Raw genomic sequence first — 26,755 nt, forward strand, 5'->3', positions numbered from 1 at the left:
TCTTCAGCTTGGAAGAAACCTTGTGATGAAGCTACAGGTTTCTAGTTTGAAGATAATGTCTTATACATTAACAACCTCCAATGTTATTTTCCAAGAATAGAATAAATGAAACCGCAGTGGTACCGTATTTTCCGCCCTATAAGACGCACCTAGGTTTTTGGGGAGGAAAATAAGAAAAAAAAATGTTTTAACCAAAAGGTGTGCTGTGTGTTTAGTGGGTTTGGAACTAATGGTGGTCTGTGGATGGCACTATTACTGGAGATCTGTGGATGACGGACACTGTTATAGGGGGATCTGTGGATGACGGACACTGTTATGGGGGGATCTGTGGATGACTGACACTGTTATGGGGGGATCTGTGGATGACTGACACTGTTATGGGGGGATCTGTGGATGACTGACACTGTTATGGGGGGGATCTGTGGATGACTGACACTTTTATGGGGGGGATCTGTGGATGACTGACACTTTTATGGGGGGGATCTGTGGATGACTGACACTTTTATGGGGGGGATCTGTGGATGACTGACACTGTTATTGGGGGGATCTGTGGATGACTGACACTGTTATGGGGGGGGGGGATCTGTGGATGACTGACACTGTTATGGGAGGCATCTGTGGATGACTGACACTGTTATGGGGGGGATCTGTGGATGACTGACACTTATGGGGGGGGGAATCTGTGGATGACTGACACTGTTATGGGGGGGATCTGTGGATGACTGACACTGTTATGGTGGGGGATCTATGGATGGCACTGTTACAGGGGGATCTGTGGATGGCACTGTTACATGGGGGATCTGTGGATGGCACTGTTACAGGGGGGATCTGTGGATGGCACTGTTACAGGGGGGATCTGTGGATGGCACTGTTACAGGGGGGGATCTGTGGATGGCACTGTTATATACGTGCCATCCACAGACCCCCCCCAACCCCATAACAGTGCCATCCACACCCCCCCCAGCCCATAACTGTGCCATCCACAGATGTCCCCCGTAAAAATGTCATCCACAGATTTCCCCCCCCCCCCGGCTCCGGTATACTAATATAAGATGTCCTATTCAATTAATAGTTATTAAACATGCCCCCCAACTCCTAATAGTACCTTACATCCTAACAGCTTCTGTACAATGCCGGCAGGCAGGCCGGGCGGCCGGCGCGTCCCTTACTGACGTCACTTGCCTGCGCCGCCTGCTTCATTCATAAAGTAGGCAGCGCAGGCATGTGACATCAGGGAGTTACGCTGCTGCCGCCCGCCCGGCCTGCCGGCATTCTACAGAAGCTGTTAGGATGTAAGGTACTATTAGGAGTGGGGGGAGAAAAAGTGCGTCTTATGGGGCGAAAAATACGGTAAGTGGTAAAACTGTTAACCAATGGAAATAGCTTATTTACGAGCTTTCAATGCTGGAACCAAGATTACATTTCTATTCATCTAACACTGTGCCAGTGTTCTCATATTTATGATGAGATCTCTGATGTGTGACAAGTTCAGGTTTCCTTATGAAACATCTCCCACATTCAGAGCAAGAAAACGGCTTCTCTCCCGTGTGAATTCTCAGATGTTTCCCAAGGTCCGATTTCTGGGTAAAACCCTTTCCGCACTCTAAACACGTAAACGGCCTCTCTCCTGTGTGAGTTCTCTGATGAGTGACGAGCGTAGACTTCTGCGTAAAGCATTTTCCACAATCAGGACATGAGAATGGCTTCTCCCCAGTGTGAATTCTTTGATGTTTAACCAGTTCTGATTTCATTGCAAAGCTATATCCGCACTCAAAACATGAAAATGGCTTCTCCCCCTTGTGAATTCTCTCATGTCGAATGTGTTCTGATTTGTGGGTAAAGCGTTTCCCGCACTGAGAACATAAAAATGGCTTCTCCCCTGTGTGAATTCTCTGATGTTTACCAAGCTCAGCTTTCCTTGCAAAATTTTTTCCACAAATTGAGCATGAAAACGGCTTTTCCCCAGTGTGAATCTTCTGGTGTTCAACAAGGTTAGACTTTTGCGTAAAATATTTCCCGCATTCGGAGCAAGAAAACGGCTTCTCACCCGTGTGAATTCTCTGATGTTTAAGAAAGTCAGATTTCTGCCTGAAACCCTTCCCACAATCAGAACATGAAAAGGGCTTCTCACCTGTGTGAATTCTCTCATGCCGAACAAGTTCTGATTTGTGGGGAAAACATTTTCCACAATCAAAGCATGGAAAAGGTTTCTCTCCGGTGTGAATTCTTTCATGTCGAGCACGTTCTGATTTATGGGTAAAGCATTTTCCACACTCAGTGCATGAGAACAGAGACTTTTTTGAGTGCATTTTCTGATGGCGAAGCAAGAAATAGTTTGTTGTGAAACACTTGCTACATTCAGAACATGAATAGATTTTGTCCCTTTTCTGATCTGCACCTCTACTTTCAACATACGACCCATCAAAAGAATGTCCCTCGTGATGTGATGACTCAGGAGACTGATCTGTAGTATCAAGGACTTGAGGTGTACTGGAGTTTTCTCCAGGAGAATCTTCATTATCTTCACTTTTACAATCTGAGGATAATGGGGCCTGCTCATCTGAGACATTTCCATGCAGAACTGCAAAAAAATAAATAATAATAATGTTTTATATAGCATGGAATAGACTGTGATGGACAAAACTACCAGGGGAGCTGGTTATTTGGTTATTCCTCCCTCTCCCAATGTACAACAGAAGAAGGTGTGGAATAAGAAATGGTCTGATCAAGATAAATGTTTTATGATCGGTGGTTATCACTGACCTGTGTCGATATCTACAGCAATTTCCTCTTCCTTAATTTGTCTATCCTCCACCAGAAATGCCTCCTCTTCCTCTTCTTCCTCTACAACTTCAATTTTGATATCAATCATATCATCACACTGAAAAGACAAGAAAATAAAACCTTCTGTTTCAGGAAAAGAATTTAAAATATTTGCCTAAAGATTATCTAAAAAAATAAAAATAAAATGCGTAGGTTACAAGAATACTCAGGTGACTACCTGACTGACTGGAGGAACATCTTGATTTTCTTCTGAACAATCCTGAGAAGACAGAGGACTCTGACTTTCCTCCGGTGTACTTCTGCCACTGGATTCATCTATAAGAAACATACCGGGACGGAAGTAATTATTTAAAGATATTTACCATAGACAGTGTATCAAGGCCAACAACAAAAGCTCAAAAGAGCTCTTCCCCATCCATTAAAGGAAATGTATCACCTATAAGCAACACTATATACTATTTTCAATTTCATTTTCTGAGCATGATTATGGGTATAGTCAAGCTGAGCTGCTACTTTGTACTGTTAAAGGGGTTGTCTAACCTTTTTTAAGTGATGCCCTATAGCTAGGATAGGCCATTACTAGCGGATCAGCTGGGGTCCAGCACCCCGCACTCTGTGTAGCTCTATCACTGTCCACTAAAATGTTGACAGTGCTCTGTAGCTGCAATGCAGACTTCTAGCAATGGAGCTACACAGAACAGCTGATCCGAGGGGGTGCTGGACCCCCTGCCGATTAGTTACTGATGGCCTATCTATTAAAAAAGGCTGGAAAATCCCTTTAACAGAAGTTCAGAGATACATTTTTTTTTTTTTTATTCTTTTTATTGAACACACAAAGTCAAGTATGATGACAGTCTTTGTACATATTCTATGACATAATGTACATCAGTAGTTTTGGTAATTACCGTATTTTTCGCTTTATAAGACGCACTTTTTCCCCCCCAAAAGTGGGGGGAAAATGGCAGTGCGTCTTATAAAGCGAACACTGCCATGTTTACTTTGCTGACGCTGATACATCGCAAGCCGCAATGTATCAGAGGGGTGGGAGGAGGGGACGGAGGCTGGCAACACTCGCGGCGGGGCCCGATGCAGGCACTGTACTGTAATACATCGGACCCCGCTCACGGTAATTATCACATGTAAAGTCTATAATCTTCAAGCAGTGTCTCTGCTTTAAACTAGGGCAATCCTCTGTAGTGCAACTCACTATGAAAGCGGCAGGCAGAGCGGCAGCGTAACCTCGCGATTCTCACTCATTCATGGGAAGGAAGTGGGAGGAGCATTAATGAGTGAGAATCGCGAGGTTACGCTGCCGCTCTGCCTGCCGCTTTCATAGTGAGTTGCACTACAGAGGATTGCCCTAGTTTAAAGCAGAGACACTGCTTGAAGATTATAGACTTTACATATGAAAACGGCTTCATTACACTCTGCTTTCTTCTATACCAGTACTCACTATTAAAGCAGCGGTCCTGCCGGCGCGTGACGTCACTCACTCGGTCATGCTCCTCCCACTTCATTAATGAAGCTGGCAGGAGCGTGACTGACTGAGTGAGTGACGTCACGTGCTGGCCGGACTGCTGCTTTTATAGTGAGTACTGGTATAGAAGAAAGCAGAGCCATTAAAAGATTTTACATATAAAGTCTACTGTGTGCCCTGTGGTGTAATGGGGGTCACTATTCACACAGGGACAATATACTGTGACACATGATACTGTGACCAGCATAAGATCATCTTATGCTGGTCACAGTATCATATGTGTCACAGTATATTGTCCCTGTGTGAATAGTGACCCCCATTACATAAGATGCTATATATGATGCTACATCCCCCGTAGTAGTGCGTCACCCACAGGTCCCCCCATAACAGTGCGTCACCCACAGGTCCCCCCATAACAGTGCGTCACCCACAGGTCCCCCCATAACAGTGCGTCACCCACAGGTCCCCCCATAACAGTGCGTCACCCACAGGTCCCCTCATAACAGTGCGTCATCCACAGACCACCATTAGTTCAAAACCCCTCCAAAAGCACACCATTAGTTCAAAACCCCTCCAAAAGCACACCTTTTGGTTCAAAATTTTTTTTTCTTATTTTCCTCCTCAAAAATCTAGGTGCGTCTTATCATCAGGTGCGTCTTATAAAGCGAAAAATACGGTACATAAAAATGATATGACTTTGCAAAATAAAAGAGAGAAAAAAGGAGAACATAATAAACATTTGTGCTGTATCCAATCTTTGCACATTTTTTCTTTTCCAGACAAGAGATATTTGCATAACTGAATAAAACTCTTTAGTACCACACTCCTCATAGTTCCTAATGCTTTTATCTGTACCCACAATTTTCGCATATCAAGGTTTTACTTCTATCCAACTTGCTCTGCATTTAAAGCTTCAGTTAGTCTTCTAGCCGAATAGGCTGTCCTAGAAGACAAGCACCATTTCCCCCACACTTTTTGAAATTTGGATGAGCAGCCTCTATTCTTATACACTATGTTTTCATATGGTATGACAGTGTTAACCAGTTGTTTCCACTGCGTTAGGGAGGGCGCCCTGTCGCCCATCCATCTCATAGCTATAGCCTTGCGTGCTAAAAATAATGTTTCTCTCAAAAATATCCTAGTATGATGAGAGTATATAGTTTCATCCAATATTCCAAATATGCAAGTTTTCGGATTTAGTGAGAGCGTGTTATCTATGAGATCTGAGAGTAAGTTTACAACCTCACTCCAGAATGATTGCAATGCTGGACATGCCCAGATAAGGTGCCAGAAATCAGCTCCCTCTGACATGCATCTATGACATTCGGAGTGAGTACGTCTGCCTATCCTGAATAGTCTGGACGGAGTTAAGTAACTTTGGTGTATTATGCATACTTGAATAAATTTGTATTTTATGGCCGGTGATACTAGTGTGGGGGATTCCAGTATATCCTCTATATCTTCGTTGGATAAGTCAGGAATCACAGCTTTCCATTTATCTAATGCTAACATCGGGGTACCTTTCAGCTTGGCATCTAAGAGGTGAGTGTATAATGCTGAGATGAAGCCTCGTGGCCCTTGAGAGCGTATAATACCAATCATTGGAAAAGAGGAAAAAAGGACTGGGGTGTTCCGATAATGCGTCTGCAGGGCGTGTCTCAACTGTAGGTATCTATAGAATGCCTGTCTTGGCAGCGCATATTTACGACTCATAGATTCAAAGTCATTGAATACATTATTAGTGTATAGATTTCCCATCGTGACAACCCCATGCTCCTTCCAGAATGTTTTATCCTGTAGAATCAACAAATCAGGGAACATGGGGTTATCCAAAACTGGGGTCTCCAACAGATCTGTCTCCATAACATGCAAGCGCTTGCAGGCCGCCCATACCTGGATTGCTACTCTGTGAATTGGTAATAGTTTACGAGGGAACAATTTCGGTTGTTCTAGGATCGGCCATAGGTTAGTGAGACCTAGATACTCGGCTAACTGTTTTTCCTGTCTGCAAAGAGAACCTTCCGGGTATAACCATGATTTGATATTCCTTAATTGCCCTGCAAGGTAGTACAAGTGAATATCTGGTAAGGACATACCTCCTTCTTTTTTAAGTCTGGTTAAATTCCCTATTGACAATTTAGGTCTGTTAGCTCCCCAGATAAAGGGTGAAAGCAAGGAGTTAATTTTCAGAAAAGTGACTTTTGGGATTAAATATGGAGCATGCTGTAGAATGTACAGACATTTCGGCAATACGATCAGTTTTATCAGATTTATTCTCCCTGAGACTGATAAGGGCAACTTCTGCCATATCCTGCATTTTTCTTTGCAGTATGTTATAAGCGGCTAAATGTTTAGATCATGATAGGACGCAACATCTTTTGTTATGTAAATACCTAAGTATTTATAGCTATTTACAATGGGTAATTCCCCTCGGATAACGTTATCATCCATTTGATACAGTGGGCATAAAGTCGATTTGGACCAGTTTATTTTTAATCCAGAGAACTGGCTAAATTGTTCTATTATTGCAATTGCCCTAGGAAGCGTGGACTCAGTCTGTGACATGAAGAGCACCATGTCATCAGCGTATAGACCTACTCTATCTTCTTGCTCTCCTATACGAGTACCCTGAAATTGTGAGTCTGCCCTGATCCTTATAGCTAATGGCTCTATGGCTAAGGCGAACAATAATGGTGACAGAGGACATCCCTGTCTGGTGCCACGTCCCAGCCTAAACCTTTCTGAGAGCATCCCATTCACCAATATGTCTGCCCTTGGGAATTTGTATAGCATTTCCACCCATTGCAGATATCTAGGGCCGAACCCAAATTTTTTAAGAACCTGGAATAAATAGGGCCATTCGACAGAGTCGAATGCCTTTGCTGTATCTAAAGACGCTAAAGCCCATTTTTCCTGTCTCTGGATCCCAATCTGGGTCACCACTTGCACCCTCCTAATATTATCAGTGGTAGATCTGCCTGGTAAGAATCCGGATTGATCTGAGTGTACCAAGGAGCATGCTACTTTTCCAAGTCGTATGGCTAAGATCTTTGCTATGATCTTATAATCGATATTCAATAAGGATATCGGGCGATATGATCCACATTCATCCGCATCCTTCCCCGGCTTCAAAAGTACCACAATAGTTGCATCATACAATGATGGTGGAAAACATCCATTCTTAAATGCATCTCTATACATACGCAGTAGCACCGGATTGATATGGGAAGCATACTTAATGTAAACTTCTAGGGGGAGTCCATCAGGACCTGAAGCCTTCCCCCTAGCTAACTGTGCTATGGATTCCTGTATTTCCAGAGCAGTTATAGGGGCCTCCAGAATCTCCACCGCCTCTTGCGACAGAGTGGGAAATTCCAAGTCCTCGAGGTAATGCATAACGTCTTCTATCTCGTAGATAACCCTGGTTTCATATAGTTCTCTGTAGTACTCTTGGAACCTGTTCGCCATAGATTCCGGATCAGAAAGCGTCTGTCCATCTATCGCTTTTACTCTCAGCACCGCAGGGGAGGCCTGGTTTTGCATAACTATATGGGCTAAAAGCTTACTAGATTGATTTCCCATTTCAAAGTATGTTTGTTTGGTGAAGAACATTTTCCTTTGAGCTTTCTTTTTAAGTAAGGTTAAATATTGCCTTCCTTGTGGTTATATAGGCTCGTGATGGTCAAGACCAGTTGTCAGGGAGGGGGGGGTTAGGGTAGGGTGGGGGGGGAGGGATGTTGGGGAGGTTAAGATATTGGTAATTCTCTGTCTCAAGTATTTGTTTTAGCATATGTACACGCAATGTATAGATACTTGATAAAACTGTGTGTTGGTACTTCTATGATTACTGTTGTACACTGATTCCACACGATGGATAAAGCAAAGAAAAAAATACAACGTATTGTTTTATGTTATATTCTGTATTTATTGGTTCAATAAAAACGATTTGATTTAAAAAAAAATATTGCCTTCCTGTTGTCAACCATGATACTCTATTTTCGTCACTGGGATCAGCTATGTACGCTGCTTCCAACCTTGAGCACTCTGCTGCTAGTCTTTGCTCCTGTTTACCTGCTTTTTTTTTTTAATGTATGATATGGAGGATCGCAGACAGCCTCTAAGATATGCCTTCATAGTTTCCCATAGCAACATATTGTTTGATTCTTCTTCATGGCCCTCCATAAAGACCGCCAGCTGATCGGGAATGCGATCAGACGGTCCAAACAGGGTCAACCAAAAGGGATTAATCCGAGTTGAGCGTCTGATCACACCCCCATCTAATATCAGCTTTAGTTGTACTGGCGCGTGATCGGATGCACCTCTAGACCCATACACTATATCGTATGCTAAAGAGCACATATGTGAGTTACCCAGGACGAGATCTATTCGTGATAGCGTGTTATGGCTAGCTGAATGACATGAATACTGTCTAACGTCAGGATATTTAAGACGCCACAAATCTGACCAACCTACCTCCTCTAGTAGTGCTGCAAGAGCTGTTTTATTATGAATCCTATTATCCACCGACCCCTAGCTCTTTATCTAGAGTCATATTAAAGTCTCCTAGGCTTAGTATGCGGGCTGATGGGTAAGATGCTGCGAAACTCACAGCTAGATGTATCACCTGCATAGAGAACGGCGGTGGAATGTATATACCCAGAATTACATATAACGTACAATTAATGTATGCTGCTACAAACACATATCTCCCTGCCGAATCAATCTGATACTGTTCCAGTTCCCATCTAAGAGATTTATGCACCATTAGTGATACTCCTCTGGACAGAGTCGTGTGACATGAGTGTTGCATCCACTGTACCCAAGGTTTTTGTAGCCGCCCAGTATTCTCGGATGTCATGTGAGTCTCCTGTAGGCATAAAATATGAGGATTGAATTTCCTGACAGCCGAGAATACCATGGCGCGCTTCCTTGCAGTTCCCAGTCCCCTTACATTCCAAGACATTATACGAAGCTCTGACATGATGTTTTGGTTTCAAGGACCTCATTTACCTCTTTGTTAGGTGGCACTGCATATTAACGGGGTGTGCATTTGGTGATTTACCCGTTGCACTAAAGATCTTATAACCAATATGAGAAAAAACTGCAACCAAAACATAAGCTCACTCCCTAACTTCCAACGGAGAGCCGGTTCAGGGCTTGGATCATTAGATCATCAGGGGATTCCACCCCTTTCCATTTCCCCCCCCTCAGCCTGTTCTGTATTCTTAATATAGCTAATAACTTAACAGGTCTATTCACTCCATCTCCTTCCTGTCACATTTTTCTGACCCTGTTCTAAAATATTATCATGGTTATAAATATCGACAGAGGAGAAAACTCTATGACAGGGCCTAGTAATATCTCAATTTTTGTTAGGCTGACTATATATTCATATAGAACTTTACCACAAATAATATACTCAAGTCCCCGGCTCTCCTTGTCTTGCCGTCAGCAAGACTTGTTTGTCCGCATCTTTATCTTGGGGCCCCTGCATTTCTTCCTCTTCCATCCAGCCAGTCAGTGTCTTCTTCAGGATTATTGAAGAATCTGCTCACTTCTCCATCTACTACTCTTAAGCGGGCCGGATATACCATGGAGTAAGGTAGATTCTTTTCTCTCAGCCTCCTTTTAACTGTGATAAATGTCGCCCTCCTTTTCTGCAATTCAGATGAGAAGTCCGGGAAAATCATGATGGTGCTATTTTCATATTTGAGTTCTCGCCTGGTGCGCGCCATCTGTAACACATGATCTCTATCCATCGAGTTCAGAAGTCTTGCTAGAAGTGGTCTCGGTGGGTTCCCCGGTGGAAAGGGCTTGGCGGGTACTCGGTGTGCGCGTTCTATAATAAACGCTGCTGAAAAAGACGCCTCTGGAAAGGAGCTGCGCAGCCATGTGGTGACGAACTCGCACGGATTATTGCCCTCAGCTTTTTCAGGCATACCAATTATCCGTAAGTTATTACGGCGCGTACGGTTTTCATAATCGTCACACTTTTGTTGCCAAAAGTTGACCTTTTGCTCCAGCTCTTGCACTTTCGTGGGTATCGGCTGTAATCGATCCTCCACATCAGAGATCCTGGTCTCGGCCTCTCTCACACGCTCCCGGATAGCCTGCATGTCGTGGCGGAGTAGGCCTATGTCAACCTTTACTTCCTCCAACTTACCCACCATCGATGTGCGGCAGGTAGATATTGCGTGTAGCAGTTGTTCGGTGACTTGCTTGAGGGATGGTTCGGCGGTCACTTGCTCTGTTCCCACATGCGCCGGCTCTTCCGTCGTCTCTGCTGTTGGTAAGACCTGTGAGCCCGCGCCATCTTGGTCTTCCACGCGGGCAAACTCCCGGAGCCGGACTGCGCTTTGTTTCGGGACATGTTTATATTGCGGGACTTCCCCGACCTGCTGGCTCTGGAGGTAATTTTTGCGGTGAATAAGCGTCAGGATAAAGTAGAAGTTAGGGATTTAGGCTCGGAGCTCCTCTACATGCGTCCTCTCATATCGGCTTCCGGCCAAGCCCCCTCAGAGATACATTTTAGTCTCATCGTCATGGGAAGCTGTATTAGGGGGATGACTCATTGACTTCTGTTGGAGAAAGTTCTGGGCATGACGGCGAGTTCAGAGGCGGGAAGCTGTGTCCATCACCTATTGTAATTGGTGGATCCCATGTTATCTCTTTATATATAGGTATTACCTTTCATCATGCCTGTGGTGATGAGAAGACTGCCAAGAACGAATCCTTACAAAATAGGAAGTAGTAGGTTATAGAGGGCTCAGTATCTAGAGTGAAAACTGTAAGATTTTAGGATTCAATTATAGATGGTGATATGGAAAAAAATGTTCAGACTGCCGTGTACATCAGAGGCATATGCTGGGACATACTTCAGACGGAAGCATCTGACGTTTACCTGTGGTAGGTGTACATTGCCGACTGAATCCAGTTATAAAAAGAAAAAGCGTACCACAAGGTGCATTTCTTTTGCCTTTGTATTAAGTAACACGGACAACAAAGATATACTATATAGTTATAAAAAAGGAATGCTGATGCTATCAAAAAGACACTTTTTTGGCATACATTGGGTTAATAGGTCTCAATTGGACAACTTTCTTGGAAGTAAGAAGCCTAACTGGTCATCTTCTAATGATGCATTGCTTTTAAATGAAAGTCTCCTCTTACCTGGTGATGGCAGGGGCTGGTACAGTTCATTGTCGTCATCTAGAAGCTCACAATCCTGCAGGATAGACAATAACATCTTTTAAGACCCCCTGCAAACTGAGAAAAGGCAGGGAACTAATTCAAAAGCTAAAATACATATTTAAATGGAACCTGCCAAGAGCTTCATGCAGTCCAAGACACAAGAAGCATACAATCACGACAGGGTTCCTAGTTACAAGCAACTATGTTTTACACTGAAACGCTGCAGTGAGCCAGGAACGGGGAGAAGTCAATGGGCTGGCTCCTCCCTGCCCGACTCCGCTTGATTGACGGGTCTCTCCTTATTTGTGCATAGTGAGAGACCAGTCAATCAAGTCAAGATAGGCATTGAGAAGCCAGCAGGAAGCCAACCTCATGACTCTTCTGCCCGTTCCAGGCTCATTTTAACCACTTAACGCAAAATTACATTCCAGTATGTAATTTGCATTAAGGGTATGTAAGGAGTGAGCTCACAAGGTGATCCTGCTCCATACGTGGTGGATGCCAACTGTATAATACAGCAGACACCGGGCCACAATAATTGGGATCGGAGAGAACTCCAATCCCGGTCATTTAACCTCTCAGATACCACGATCAATAGTGATCCTTGCATCTGAGCAGTTTGACAATGGGAGGGGCTGTCCTCCAATAAGAGCCACTTCAGCAAAATTGCGGGGCTCTGATTGGTAGCTATGACAGCCTGGGACCTTGTGAAGGCTCACAGGCTTGTCATAATAAGCTGACTGCTAAGCTGTGCCTGAGGCATGGCTTAACAGGCAGCCTGCAAAAATGCCATAGAATTGTATTTTATAGCACCAAACACCTACATAGGAACTACTGTGTGGTATGAATGTACAAATCGCTAAAAACATGAAGCCACATAGTTAAAAAGTCAAGTTAAAAATATCACAAATATGCAGTGTGGACTCAAAATACAGACAAAACCCCCCTCCTAGAGACCAGGTCAAGATATCTAACACAAAGCTCAGTACTCGAATGTAAGGGTAAGGAAATACGTACATTTTGCCCAGCTTCCTCTTGGGGACTGGGCGAAACGGACGTCGGGGTGGTCGCTCACCCCCTGGACTCTGGGTCTGTACCTATTATGTTTTTCCCATCATTATGTCAGTTTGTATAGATTTTGATTTTGTAGGTATGCTTGTTATAGCAACTGATACAATGCTGAATTGAATATATACATTTCTGATGGGTTTATAGTGTGTCAGAATTGCTCTAATCTATGGATTATGATCATCTATTCACCCTCTTTATTTATATGGGTGGTATTTTATAGTAATTTCATATCCTATTTTTGAGCAAACTAGTATTACTAAATGGTATTTTCTTACCCTCACATTCGTGTACTGAGCTTTGTGAGATATCTTGACCTGGTCTCTAGGAGGTGGAGTTTTGTCTGTATTGTGAGTCCACACCACACTGCATATTTGTGATATTTTTAACTTGACTTTTTTTATGATGAAATAAAGGATGTATTTAGATTGTATGCGTGGCTTCATGTTTTTGGCGATTTGTATTCTATAGCAGTCTATGGCATAAGAGATCAGAAGATCAAATATTCAAGTCCCCTAAAAGGACAAAATTTTTGTAAAAAAATGTAAAAGTTTAAAAACCTAAGAGTTAAAAATTCAAATCACCCCCTTTCCTAATTTTACATAAAATAAAATAAAAATGTGCATTTCAGCATTTTTTGGTCACCCTGTCCCCCCTCAAAAAATGTTATAAAAAGTTATAAGAACTACAGCTCAACCCACAAGAAAACAAGCCCTTACACAGCTCTGTAGAAGGACGTATAAAAATAAAAAGTTATGGCTGTCAGAATATGGTAATGCAAAGAAAGTTTTTATTTTTTTCAAATGTTTTTACTTTAAAAGTAGTAAAACGTTTGACTCTTGGAAGGTTTGGAGGAAAAAAACGAAAACACAAAAACAATAATTGGTCCAGTCCTTAAGGGGATGCAGTGCCAAATCAACACAGGCTGGGTAGTGGTCCTAGAAGTCAGACTCCCAGGTACTACAAAGTGATGGCATATTGTTGCGATATGACATCACTTTACAGGAACACTTACGCATCACGATATAACATCACTTTACAGGAACACTTACTCATCACGGTATGACATCACTTTATCCTTTAAAACAGGTGTGCACAACCACAACCTTTTTTGGTGTGGGGGCCGCATTGTCACATTGCTCTATTTCAAGGAGCCGCAAAAAAAAAGTTGATAGGCGCTCGTTTGCATCGGCCTATTACACAGATGCAACATGAATGGGGAGGTGCGATCACTAGCACAGTCATAGAGATGTGCTGACGATAACTGTACATCTCTCATCCTTATAAAATTTGCAAATCAGACGACAAAGGAGTGATGGCTCATTTATCAGCAGCAGAATTATACAGGCCAGTTTTAAGGAATGAACACCTATGGACACTTGATCCCAGTAATTTGCCCAAATCTCGTACAGTGTAATAGGGGCTTAAAGAGATTTATACTTACCTGCCCCCGCAGCTCTGTTCCTCTGCACTGCTCAGCTGTCTCAATCTAGCTGGGATGGTCACATGCATGGCTCCAACCAATGACTGGATTCAACAGTGATGTGGCCACAAGTAGCACGTCACCACTGAAGCCAGTAATTTGCTGGAGCGGTGCATGTGAGCATACCCATGCACTGCCAGTGTAAATAGCGCAAGGGCCGTAAGATGGAGACAGCGTGGGCGGCATGGAGCAGGAAAGTATGAATGCTCTGTTTCAAGGGTCATGCAACACGAATGTATTAAAAAATCATTTTTACCAGAAAAAACAATTAAGTGGCGACATTTCCTTTTGTTCTGCCTCCTATTCATAAATCAGCGCTTTGCTTTACTGCAGAGAATGGCGCTCACTGGTCATTACCACCTCCTGCCCCCCCTTCCTAGTTATAGGCGCCCTGCAATAACCAGTAAGCATTTTACCTTATTACTGGGGAGAGCGCCTATTGATTAACCCTTTAATGACCAGGCCTGAAAAGGCCTTAATGACCAGACACTTAATAGTGATTTACCACAAGTGATTCACATATATCATGAAAGTAGGGCATTTAAGTAGAAGCATGCAATGGTGATTTCCTCATCTCAAACAATTTATTGGAAAAAAAAGCCGACACCAGGGGTGGGTATACCCCCACAAAAAATGTCAGCGTCTTAATAACTTGTCATGTGGCCTTGAGCATCAATTACAGCTTGACAACGACGTCTCCTGCTGTTCACAAGTCGACTTAGGCTGGGTTCACATGGGCGTGACGGATTTGTTCAGGATGCGTCCCGCCCGCGGGAGTAGGTACGCAATTGCAGTCAGTTTTGACTGCGATTGCGTTCAGTTTTTATCGCGCGTGATAAAAAACTGAATGTGGTACCCAGACCCGAACTTCTTCACTGAAGTTCAGGTTTGGGTTTGGTGTTGTGTAGATGTAATTATTTTCCCTTATAACATGATTATAAAGGAAAATCATAGCATTCTTTAATACAGAATGCTTAGTACAAGGTCAATTGAGGGTTAAAAATTAAATAAAAATTAACTCACCTCCTCCAATTGATCGCGTAGCTGCCGGTCTCCTGTTCTTTCCTCAGGACCTGTCAAAGGACCTATGGTGACGTCACTGAGCTCATCACATGGTCCAATCACATGATCCATCAACACGGTGATGGACCATGTGATTGGACCATATGATGTGACGTCACCACAGGTCCTTTAGCCGGCAGCTCATGATTAAAGTAGTAAGAAGAGATCGGCAACTCAGCGATCAAGAGGAGGTGGTGAGTTAATATTTTTTTATTTTTTAACCCTCAATTGACTTTCTACTAAGCATTCTGTATTAAATAATGCTATTATTTTCCCTTATAACCATGTTATAAGGGAAAATAATACAGTGAATAGACTGTCATCTTAGCAACCATTCGTGAAAATCGCACTGCATCCGCAGTTGCTTGCGGATGCTTGCGATTTTCACTCAGCCCCATTCACTTCTATGGGGCGTGATAAACACACAATATAGAGCATGCTGCGATTTTCACGCAACGCACAAGTGATGGGTGAAAATCACCGCTCATGTGCACAGTCCCATAGAAATGAATGGGTCCGGATTCGGTGCGGGTGCAATAGGTTCACCTCACGCGTGGAAATCTCGCCCGTGTGAACTCAGCCTTATTGTCTGCTGAGGCATGGCCACTTTTGTTAAAGGGCGGCCATCAGGTCATTGAGGTTCTGGGGTACAGAGTTACGAACTTCTACACGGTGATTCAGCTAAGCCCACAGGTTTTCAATGGGATTCAGGTCTGGAGAAAGAGCAGGTCAATCCATTTGAGGTACCCCGGTCTCCAGCCACTCTGTATAATGGATGGAGCTGTGTAGTTCCGGCGCTGACTTCTGTATAATATCCCAGCACTCACCTCTGGAGTCAGCAACTCAATGATCTTGTTGGTGAGTTCTATTATCTTTTGATCATGGTGTCTCTCATTTATCAGTGAGTGAGGAGGAGGCACGATGGGGCTTCTGGCTCTCTTCCATCGGGCAGACACACTGCTGTGCATTTTAGACTCGCATGATTTCTTCTTCACTATTATGTAATCCTGTGTATCAAGAAAAAGACAAATTCCCATAGTTCCTTGCTTTTGACAATAACACTTGCACCTGTCATTTTATAAAACAAATACTAACGTTAGAAGTTCTGACTGGTTGGAAGTCGAGGTGCTAAAACCCCCACCGATCACAGATCGCTGTATTTGATTGGTTCTCCTTGGAGAGAGGTGCACAGGGTCATAGAAAGTTTAAGGGTCCATACGCTGCTCATTCTTCCTCAATGAAGAGGTAAATTAAATGGAACCTGTCACCAGATTTATGCTGCCTTATCTGAGGGCAGCATTAACTGGAGACAAATCCCCCGAGGAAAAAAATGGGTCACTTATTTGAATTGATCCAGACGTTTTGATAAAATCTGTACAGAACAGTTCTTACAAGAAGAAAACACTGAAATCCGCTCATTACAGATAAGGCAGAAGTGGTAATAAACTACTTCTGTCTTCTCCTCAAGGTCACCGACTGTCACTGACAGCTACAGAGCTCACCTGCTCCAGTTAGGTTGCAGGAGAAGGACCTATAATCCTGCACTGTACATGTAATCTGCTCCAGATTAAAGCCCACCACCAGGTGCCGTACATGTACGGTGCTCCAGAATAAAGCCCACCACCAGGTGCCGTACATGTACGGTGCTCCAGAATAAAGCCCACCACCAGGTGCCGTACATGTACGGTGCTCCAGAATAAAGCCAACCACCAGGCAACGTACGTGTACGGTGCTCCAGATTAAAGTCCACCACCAGGTGCCATACATGAACGGTGCTCCAGATTAAAGTCCACCACCAGGTGCCATACATGTACGATGCTCCAGATTAAAGTCCACCACCAGATGCCATACATGTACGATGCTCCAGATTAAAGTCCACCACCAGGTGCCATACATGTACGATGCTGCTGATTAAAGCCCACCTCCAGATGCCGTGCCTGTATGGTGCCTGGTCGCTCTAGATTTAAACAAACAATAGCAATAAATGAAGTAAAATGTCCATGTTCAAAAGTTTCCATACCCTTAGTTCTTAAAAGGTATGTCTTACGTTAGGACAAAAAGACATAGGCCATTTAATTTAAAGGGACTGTCCTAAGAAAAATATTCAGAATTTTTCAAACCTGCACTTAGTTCTGAATATTTTTATTGTTTTCCATATTTGTCTGTACACCTCGGTAACATCACTGTGGTGGTCACACATGCTGAGGTCCATCCTTCAACTGCCACTAACTGTATCTACTGTTTGAAGTGGTGACAGATACAGGAAGAAAGCGGCAGCAGAATGGACACCCCCCCTGAGAAAGGACATGCCCTTAAACTCTGGCAAAAAGAGATATTCTGCAGAAAGTACACATCCTATGAGCTCCGACAAGGAGAGAGCTTCAGCAGTAAGGACACACATCCTGAACTGTTAGCCTAAAATTAATTTAGGAAAACAATTGGAACAATGAATGGGAGGAGATCTGGATCCATGTGAGGTAAAGGGCTGGTTCTAGTTCTGTTAGAAAGAGTCATGTACTATACAATCTCTGAATTTCATGTTTTATATTAGTCAAGTAAGGCATGGCTTTTTGTCCAGAGCAACCAATCAGATTCCACCTTCCATCTTCCAAAGAAGCTCTGAAAAGTGGAATCTGAATACGGTAGCTGCTATCGGCAAGCAAACCAGTTTTGATAAATATCCTCCATAATTTCAACAACCCCTCACCTCTCCAGTCAGCAGGTAGATGATCTCTAGGGTGAGGTTCAATATATCCTCATTCACGTGGCTCTTGTCCTTGTCCATCTTCACCGAGTCATGTGATCTAGGAAGTTCTAGGAGAAGAATCAAGTGATGTCACGACTTCATCTATTAATAAAAGAGATACATTTATTATTAAAAAATAATACAGGTAAAAATCGACCTAATAATCTGAACAAGGCAACGTATTTCTACTTGTTTCTACTCTAGTGCTATAATGATGCTGAAAAAATGGATATTGCATCAGCCCCGCTTCACATATATGATCTTATTCATTAGATAGAAGAGAAAGATAAAATCCAGAGACTGTGTTTAAACTGAAAAACAAAACTGGAAAAGTCCATAAGTCACAGTTCCCCTACTACAACACTACTATGAGGATCGGTCCCCATTTTTTATTTTTTTCAAGCAAAATGTTTTACTTTGTGCAGACCACCGCAAATTTACCTACAATGGAGGAGAATTAGGAACCCAGGAGGATAGGGAAAAAAAAGACTGACGTCAACAGCAATTTTCATTCTTGCCCACACCCACAGAAAGACAAACAATGAAGTTTTACCAAAGGACAAGCCAGAGGAATTCCTCATAGCCAAATGTTAATATCTGAATAAAGTATGGGGGGCGGTAAGAGAAGCAGGTAGCGGCCCACCATATTTGTTCCAGAGATTCCCAAGAGGCTGCCAATGCCTGAGACGTGTAGGGCTTCAGACCCGAAGGAGTTCGTAGACTAACAGAAGTGAAGTCGCTTATTTAAAGGGCACCTGTCTGCAGATTTGTACCTATGAAACTGGCTGACCTGTGTCATGTGCGCTTGGCAGCTGAAGGCATCTGTGTTGGTCCCATGTTCACATGTATCTGCATTACTGAGAAAAATGATGTTTTAATATTTGCAAATGAGACTCTAGGGGCAAAGGGGGCGATGCCGTTCCACCTAGAGGCTCTGCAACTGCTACTCCCCTGTCCAGCTTAATTGACAGGGCCAAGAGTGGGATCACATTGACACTGCCTGGCCATGTCAATCAAAGTGCAGAGGGAGCGGCAGTTGCAGAGAAAGCAGGGCCTCTCGGTGTAATGACAACGCCCCGTTGCTCCGGGAGTCTCATTTACAAATATTAAAATGTCACTTTTCTCAGCAATGTGGGCACATATGAACATGGGACCAACACAGATGCCTTCAGCTGCCAAGCTCACATGTAACCGGTCAGCCAGTTTCATAGGTACAAATCTGCTGACAGATGCCTATAGCAAATCTGCTGACAGATGCCCTTTAATCCAAATAGAGGTTTACTGGGATCATAACTTTTGCTGGGCCCTTGAAAACCAATCACTGTACAGCTTTATTTTTTCAAGAACAGAATAGGAGATGAAAGCTGTGCTGTGATTGGTTGCCACTGGCAACAAAGGCAGCTTTTTTTTAGCGCTTTAGTGGCTGTCATTTATTTTTCTTTTCATTGTCAGATTCCAAGAGCCATATCCTTTTTATGTTTACATAGATGATAGCTGTTTTTTTTGGGGGGGGGGGGCACCATATTGGTGTACATATAACGCCACTGTTATTTTTTTCCCCATGGCATACATTATAAAAAGCATGATAAATGTATTCTGTGAGCCAATAAGATTGTTGGCGATATCAAATTTATACAAAAACCTATTTTTTTTTAAACAATACTTTGTCTTTCTGTCTGTGGCGATATCAGTTATGCATTTTAATTTTAATTTTTATCCAAGAAAGAGTTTTATGGAGAAACACGTTACTTTGAAAGATTTTTTTAAACTAAGAATGTTATTGAATTTTTGAATACATTTTTAGTTCCAGAAGAACGTGCAATCATTTAACTGCTAACACTGCACTGCTTCATACGCATGGCTGTGTGTATGAAAACATACTCAAAATGTGTCACCTTACCAAATTCGGTGAGGTAATGAGCTTTGGTTGTATCTTTTTGTGCACCATACACACAAGCACCCATTCTCTGCTTATGCCTGTAACATCAGGAGATTGTGAGACAGATGCCCCGAATCCTCTGAATCAGGTATACAGCACGTCAGCCTCCCGAAACAAGTATTGACGTGGTAATGATTCCCCACCATCCTGCTTCCTGGTGAGGAAATTATATACCAGAAATAGAACAAGAACTGAGCAGAGAAATTAGCAGAATCTCTGCCCATCACATTAATAAAGCCAAAACTGTATACAGATGGCACTCAAGTCCACTCCTCCTGTATTACAATGAGCAGACACACGGTACACCGGAGTAGTATAATAACAGACAGGACACCAGAGTCTGCTCATCCTGTAGTATAATAACAGACAGGACACCAGAGTCTGCTCCTCCTGTAGTATAATAACAGACAGGACACCAGAGTCTGCTCCTCCTGTATTATAATAACAGACAGGACACCAGAGTCTGCTCCTCCTGTATTATAATAACAGACAGGACACCAGAGTCTGCTCCTCCTGTAGTATAATAACAGACAGGACACCAGAGTCTGCTCCTCCTGTATAATAATAACCAAACAGGACACCAGAGTCTGCTCCTCCTGTATTATAATAACAGACAGGACACCACAGTCTGCTCCTCCTGTATTATAATAACAGACAGGACACCACAGTCTGCTCCTCCTGTATTATAATAACAGACAGGACACCAGAGTCTGCTCCTCCTGTATTATAATAACCAAACAGGACACCAGAGTCTGCTCCTCCTGTATTATAATAACAGACAGGACACCGCAGTCTGCTCCTCCTGTATTATAATAACAGACAGGACACCAGAGTCTGCTCCTCCTGTATTATAATAACAGATAGGACACCACAGTCTACTCCTCCTGTATTATAATAACAGACAGGACACCACAGTCTGCTCCTCCTGTATTATAATAACAGACAGGACACTACAGTCTGCTCCTCCTGTATTATAATAACAGACAGGACACCACAGTCTGCTCCTCCTGTATTATAATAACAGACAGGACACTACAGTCTGCTCCTCCTGTATTATAATAACAGACAGGACACCAGAGTCTGCTCCTCCTGTATTATAATAACAGACAGGACACCACAGTCTGCTCCTCCTGTAGTATAATAACAGACAGGACACCAGAGTCTGCTCCTCCTGTATTATAATAACAGACAGGACACCAGAGTCTGCTCCTCCTGTATAATAACAGACAGGACACTACAGTCTGCTCCTCCTGTATTATAATAACAGACAGGACACCAGAGTCTGCTCCTCCTGTATTATAATAACAGTCAGGACACCAGAGTCTGCTCCTCCTGTATTATAATAACAGACAGGACACCAGAGTCTGCTCCTCCTGTATTATAATAACAGACAGGACACCACAGTCTGCTCCTCCTGTATTATAATAACAGACAGGACACCACAGTCTGCTCCTCCTGTATTATAATAACAGACAGGACACCAGAGTCTGCTCCTCCTGTAGTATAATAACAGACAGGACACCGCAGTCTGCTCCTCCTGTATTATAATAACAGACAGGACACCACAGTCTGCTCCTCCTGTATTATAATAACAGACAGGACACCAGAGTCTGCTCCTCCTGTATTATAATAACAGACAGGACACCACAGTCTGCTCCTCCTGTATTATAATAACAGACAGGACACCACAGTCTGCTCCTCCTGTATTATAATAACAGACAGGACACCAGAGTCTGCTCCTCCTGTATTATAATAACAGACAGGACACCACAGTCTGCTCCTCCTGTATTATAATAACAGGACACCAGAGTCTGCTCCTCCTGTATAATAATAACAGACAGGATATCAGAGTCTGCTCCTCCTGTATTATAATAACAGACAGGACACCAGAGTCTGCTCCTCCAATATTATAATAACAGACAGGACACCACAGTCTGCTCCTCCTGTATTATAATAACAGACAGGACACCACAGTCTGCTCCTCCTGTATTATAATAACAGACAGGACACCAGAGTCTGCTCCTCCTGTATTATAATAACAGACAGGACACCACAGTCTGCTCCTCCTGTAATATAATAACAGACAGGACACCAGAGTCTGCTCCTCCTGTAGTATAATAACAGACAGGACACCAGAGTCTGCTCCTCCTGTATTATAATAACAGACAGGACACCAGAGTCTGCTCCTCCTGTATTATAATAACAGACAGGACACCAGAGTCTGCTCCTCCTGTATAATAACAGACAGGACACCACAGTCTGCTCCTCCTGTATTATAATAACAGACAGGACACCACAGTCTGCTCCTCCTGTATTATAATAACAGACAGGACACCACAGTCTGCTCCTCCTGTATTATAATAACAGACAGGACACCACAGTCTGCTCCTCCTGTATTATAATAACAGACAGGACACCACAGTCTGCTCCTCCTGTATTATAATAACAGACAGGACACCACAGTCTGCTCCTCCTGTATTATAATAACAGACAGGACACCAGAGTCTGCTCCTCCTGTATTATAATAACAGACAGGACACCAGAGTCTGCTCCTCCTGTATTATAATAACAGACAGGACACCAGAGTCTGCTCCTCCTGTATTATAATAACAGACAGGACACCAGAGTCTGCTCCTCCTGTATAATAACATACAGGACACCAGAGTCTGCTCCTCCTGTATTATAATAACAGACAGGACACCAGAGTCTGCTCCTCCTGTATTATAATAACAGACATGACATCAGAGTCTGCTCCTCCTGTATTATAGTAACAGACAGGACACCACAGTCTGCTCCTCCTGTATTATAATAACAGACAGGACACCAGAGTCTGCTCCTCCTGTATTATAATAACAGACAGGACACCACAGTCTGCTCCTCCTGTATTATAATAACAGACAGGACACCAGAGTCTGCTCCTCCTGTAGTATAATAACAGACAGGACACCACAGTCTGCTCCTCCTGTATTATAATAACAGTCAGGACACCAGAGTCTGCTCCTCCTGTATAATAACAGACAGGACACCAGAGTCTGCTCCTCCTGTATTATAATAACAGACAGGACACCAGAGTCTGCTCCTCCTGTATTATAATAACAGACAGGACACCACAGTCTGCTCCTCCTGTATTATAATAACAGACAGGACACCACAGTCTGCTCCTCCTGTATTATAATAACAGACAGGACACCAGAGTCTGCTCCTCCTGTATTATAATAACAGACAGGACACCAGAGTCTGCTCCTCCTGTATTATAATAACAGACAGGACACCACAGTCTGCTCCTCCTGTATTATAATAACAGACAGGACACCAGAGTCTGCTCCTCCTGTATTATAATAACAGACAGGACACCAGAGTCTGCTCCTCCTGTATTATAATAACAGACAGGACACCAGAGTCTGCTCCTCCTGTATTATAATAACAGACAGGACACCAGAGTCTGCTCCTCCTGTATTATAATAACAGACAGGACACCAGAGTCTGCTCCTCCTGTAGTATAATAACAGACAGGACACCACAGTCTGCTCCTCCTGTATTATAATAACAGACAGGACACCAGAGTCTGCTCCTCCTGTATTATAATAACAGACAGGACACCAGAGTCTGCTCCTCCTGTATTATAATAACAGACAGGACACTACAGTCTGCTCCTCCTGTATTATAATAACAGACAGGACACCACAGTCTGCTCCTCCTGTATTATAATAACAGACAGGACACTACAGTCTGCTCCTCCTGTATTATAATAACAGACAGGACACCAGAGTCTGCTCCTCCTGTATTATAATAACAGACAGGACACCACAGTCTGCTCCTCCTGTAGTATAATAACAGACAGGACACCAGAGTCTGCTCCTCCTGTATTATAATAACAGACAGGACACCAGAGTCTGCTCCTCCTGTATAATAACAGACAGGACACTACAGTCTGCTCCTCCTGTATTATAATAACAGACAGGACACCAGAGTCTGCTCCTCCTGTATTATAATAACAGTCAGGACACCAGAGTCTGCTCCTCCTGTATTATAATAACAGACAGGACACCAGAGTCTGCTCCTCCTGTATTATAATAACAGACAGGACACCACAGTCTGCTCCTCCTGTATTATAATAACAGACAGGACACCACAGTCTGCTCCTCCTGTATTATAATAACAGACAGGACACCAGAGTCTACTCCTCCTGTAGTATAATAACAGACAGGACACCGCAGTCTGCTCCTCCTGTATTATAATAACAGACAGGACACCACAGTCTGCTCCTCCTGTATTATAATAACAGACAGGACACCAGAGTCTGCTCCTCCTGTATTATAATAACAGACAGGACACCACAGTCTGCTCCTCCTGTATTATAATAACAGACAGGACACCACAGTCTGCTCCTCCTGTATTATAATAACAGACAGGACACCAGAGTCTGCTCCTCCTGTATTATAATAACAGACAGGACACCACAGTCTGCTCCTCCTGTATTATAATAACAGGACACCAGAGTCTGCTCCTCCTGTATAATAATAACAGACAGGATATCAGAGTCTGCTCCTCCTGTATTATAATAACAGACAGGACACCAGAGTCTGCTCCTCCTATATTATAATAACAGACAGGACACCACAGTCTGCTCCTCCTGTATTATAATAACAGACAGGACACCACAGTCTGCTCCTCCTGTATTATAATAACAGACAGGACACCAGAGTCTGCTCCTCCTGTATTATAATAACAGACAGGACACCACAGTCTGCTCCTCCTGTAATATAATAACAGACAGGACACCAGAGTCTGCTCCTCCTGTAGTATAATAACAGACAGGACACCAGAGTCTGCTCCTCCTGTATTATAATAACAGACAGGACACCAGAGTCTGCTCCTCCTGTATTATAATAACAGACAGGACACCAGAGTCTGCTCCTCCTGTATAATAACAGACAGGACACCACAGTCTGCTCCTCCTGTATTATAATAACAGACAGGACACCACAGTCTGCTCCTCCTGTATTATAATAACAGACAGGACACCACAGTCTGCTCCTCCTGTATTATAATAACAGACAGGACACCACAGTCTGCTCCTCCTGTATTATAATAACAGACAGGACACCACAGTCTGCTCCTCCTGTATTATAATAACAGACAGGACACCACAGTCTGCTCCTCCTGTATTATAATAACAGACAGGACACCAGAGTCTGCTCCTCCTGTATTATAATAACAGACAGGACACCAGAGTCTGCTCCTCCTGTATTATAATAACAGACAGGACACCAGAGTCTGCTCCTCCTGTATTATAATAACAGACAGGACACCAGAGTCTGCTCCTCCTGTATAATAACATACAGGACACCAGAGTCTGCTCCTCCTGTATTATAATAACAGACAGGACACCAGAGTCTGCTCCTCCTGTATTATAATAACAGACATGACATCAGAGTCTGCTCCTCCTGTATTATAGTAACAGACAGGACACCACAGTCTGCTCCTCCTGTATTATAATAACAGACAGGACACCAGAGTCTGCTCCTCCTGTATTATAATAACAGACAGGACACCACAGTCTGCTCCTCCTGTATTATAATAACAGACAGGACACCAGAGTCTGCTCCTCCTGTAGTATAATAACAGACAGGACACCACAGTCTGCTCCTCCTGTATTATAATAACAGTCAGGACACCAGAGTCTGCTCCTCCTGTATAATAACAGACAGGACACCAGAGTCTGCTCCTCCTGTATTATAATAACAGACAGGACACCAGAGTCTGCTCCTCCTGTATTATAATAACAGACAGGACACCAGAGTCTGCTCCTCCTGTATTATAATAACAGACAGGACACCACAGTCTGCTCCTCCTGTATTATAATAACAGACAGGACACCAGAGTCTGCTCCTCCTGTATTATAATAACAGACAGGACACCAGAGTCTGCTCCTCCTGTATTATAATAACAGACAGGACACCAGAGTCTGCTCCTCCTGTATTATAATAACAGACAGGACACCAGAGTCTGCTCCTCCTGTATTATAATAACAGACAGGACACCAGAGTCTGCTCCTCCTGTATTATAATAACAGACAGGACACCAGAGTCTGCTCCTCCTGTATTATAATAACAGACAGGACACCAGAGTCTGCTCCTCCTGTATTATAATAACAGACAGGACACCAGAGTCTGCTCCTCCTGTAGTATAATAACAGACAGGACACCACAGTCTGCTCCTCCTGTATTATAATAACAGACAGGACACCAGAGTCTGCTCCTCCTGTATTATAATAACAGACAGGACACCAGAGTCTGCTCCTCCTGTATTATAATAACAGACAGGACACCACAGTCTGCTCCTCCTGTATTATAATAACAGACAGGACACCAGAGTCTGCTCCTCCTGTATTATAATAACAGACAGGACACCAGAGTCTGCTCCTCCTGTATAATAACAGACAGGACACCAGAGTCTGCTCCTCCTGTATTATAATAACAGACAGGACACCAGAGTCTGCTCCTCCTGTATTATAATAACAGACAGGACACCAGAGTCTGCTCCTCCTGTATTATAATAACAGACAGGACACCAGAGTCTGCTCCTCCTGTAGTATAATAACAGACAGGACACCAGAGTCTGCTCCTCCTGTATTATAACAGACAGGACACCAGAGTCTGCTCCTCCTGTATTATAATAACAGACAGGACACCAGAGTCTGCTCCTCCTGTATTATAATAACAGACAGGACACCAGAGTCTGCTCCTCCTGTATTATAATAAGACATTACACCAGAGTCTGCTCCCCCTGCACTGTGACGGCAGACAGGTTACACTGGAGTCTGCTGTGGCTGTAGGTGACACTACTACACTGCATGTTAGGAGAAGGTAGGTATAGCATACATTACGTTACTGCAGCCTGAACAATGACTCCTCCCCGTCTCCTTTAGGGTCTTGAGTAGAATGGAGTAGTTCCTGGTAGGCATGATGTCACAGGAAGAGGCGGAGACTCGTGGTCTAATGG

General features: G+C 43.4%; 1 protein-coding gene across 1 annotated transcript; it reads right to left on the minus strand.

Annotated features, from left to right (window-relative positions):
• On the minus strand, positions 1-26,755 carry LOC121005392 (zinc finger protein OZF-like). The gene is made up of 8 exons (XM_040438121.1): positions 26,635-26,755; positions 17,773-17,913; positions 15,893-16,072; positions 11,432-11,486; positions 3,002-3,099; positions 2,764-2,881; positions 1,353-2,581; positions 1-114 (listed from the first exon to the last, which is right to left on the minus strand). The coding sequence occupies exons 2-7, from the start codon at positions 17,848-17,850 to the stop codon at positions 1,425-1,427; spliced, it is 1,686 nt and encodes a 561-aa protein (XP_040294055.1). The 5' UTR covers positions 17,851-17,913; positions 26,635-26,755; the 3' UTR covers positions 1-114; positions 1,353-1,424.

The sequence above is a fragment of the Bufo bufo genome, chromosome 6 (assembly GCF_905171765.1).
Source record: "Bufo bufo chromosome 6, aBufBuf1.1, whole genome shotgun sequence".
Classification (NCBI taxonomy): domain Eukaryota; kingdom Metazoa; phylum Chordata; class Amphibia; order Anura; family Bufonidae; genus Bufo; species Bufo bufo.

Coding starts and splice junctions, on each gene's coding strand:
- LOC121005392 (XM_040438121.1), bottom strand. CDS start 17,850: ATGGACAAGGACAAGAGCCACGTGAATGAGGATATATTGAACCTCACC. Junction 2,882..3,001: donor ATGTTCCTCCAGTCAGTCAG/GTAGTCACCTGA, acceptor TTGTCTTTTCAG/TGTGATGATATGATTGATAT. Junction 2,582..2,763: donor TGCTGTAGATATCGACACAG/GTCAGTGATAAC, acceptor ATTTTTTTGCAG/TTCTGCATGGAAATGTCTCA.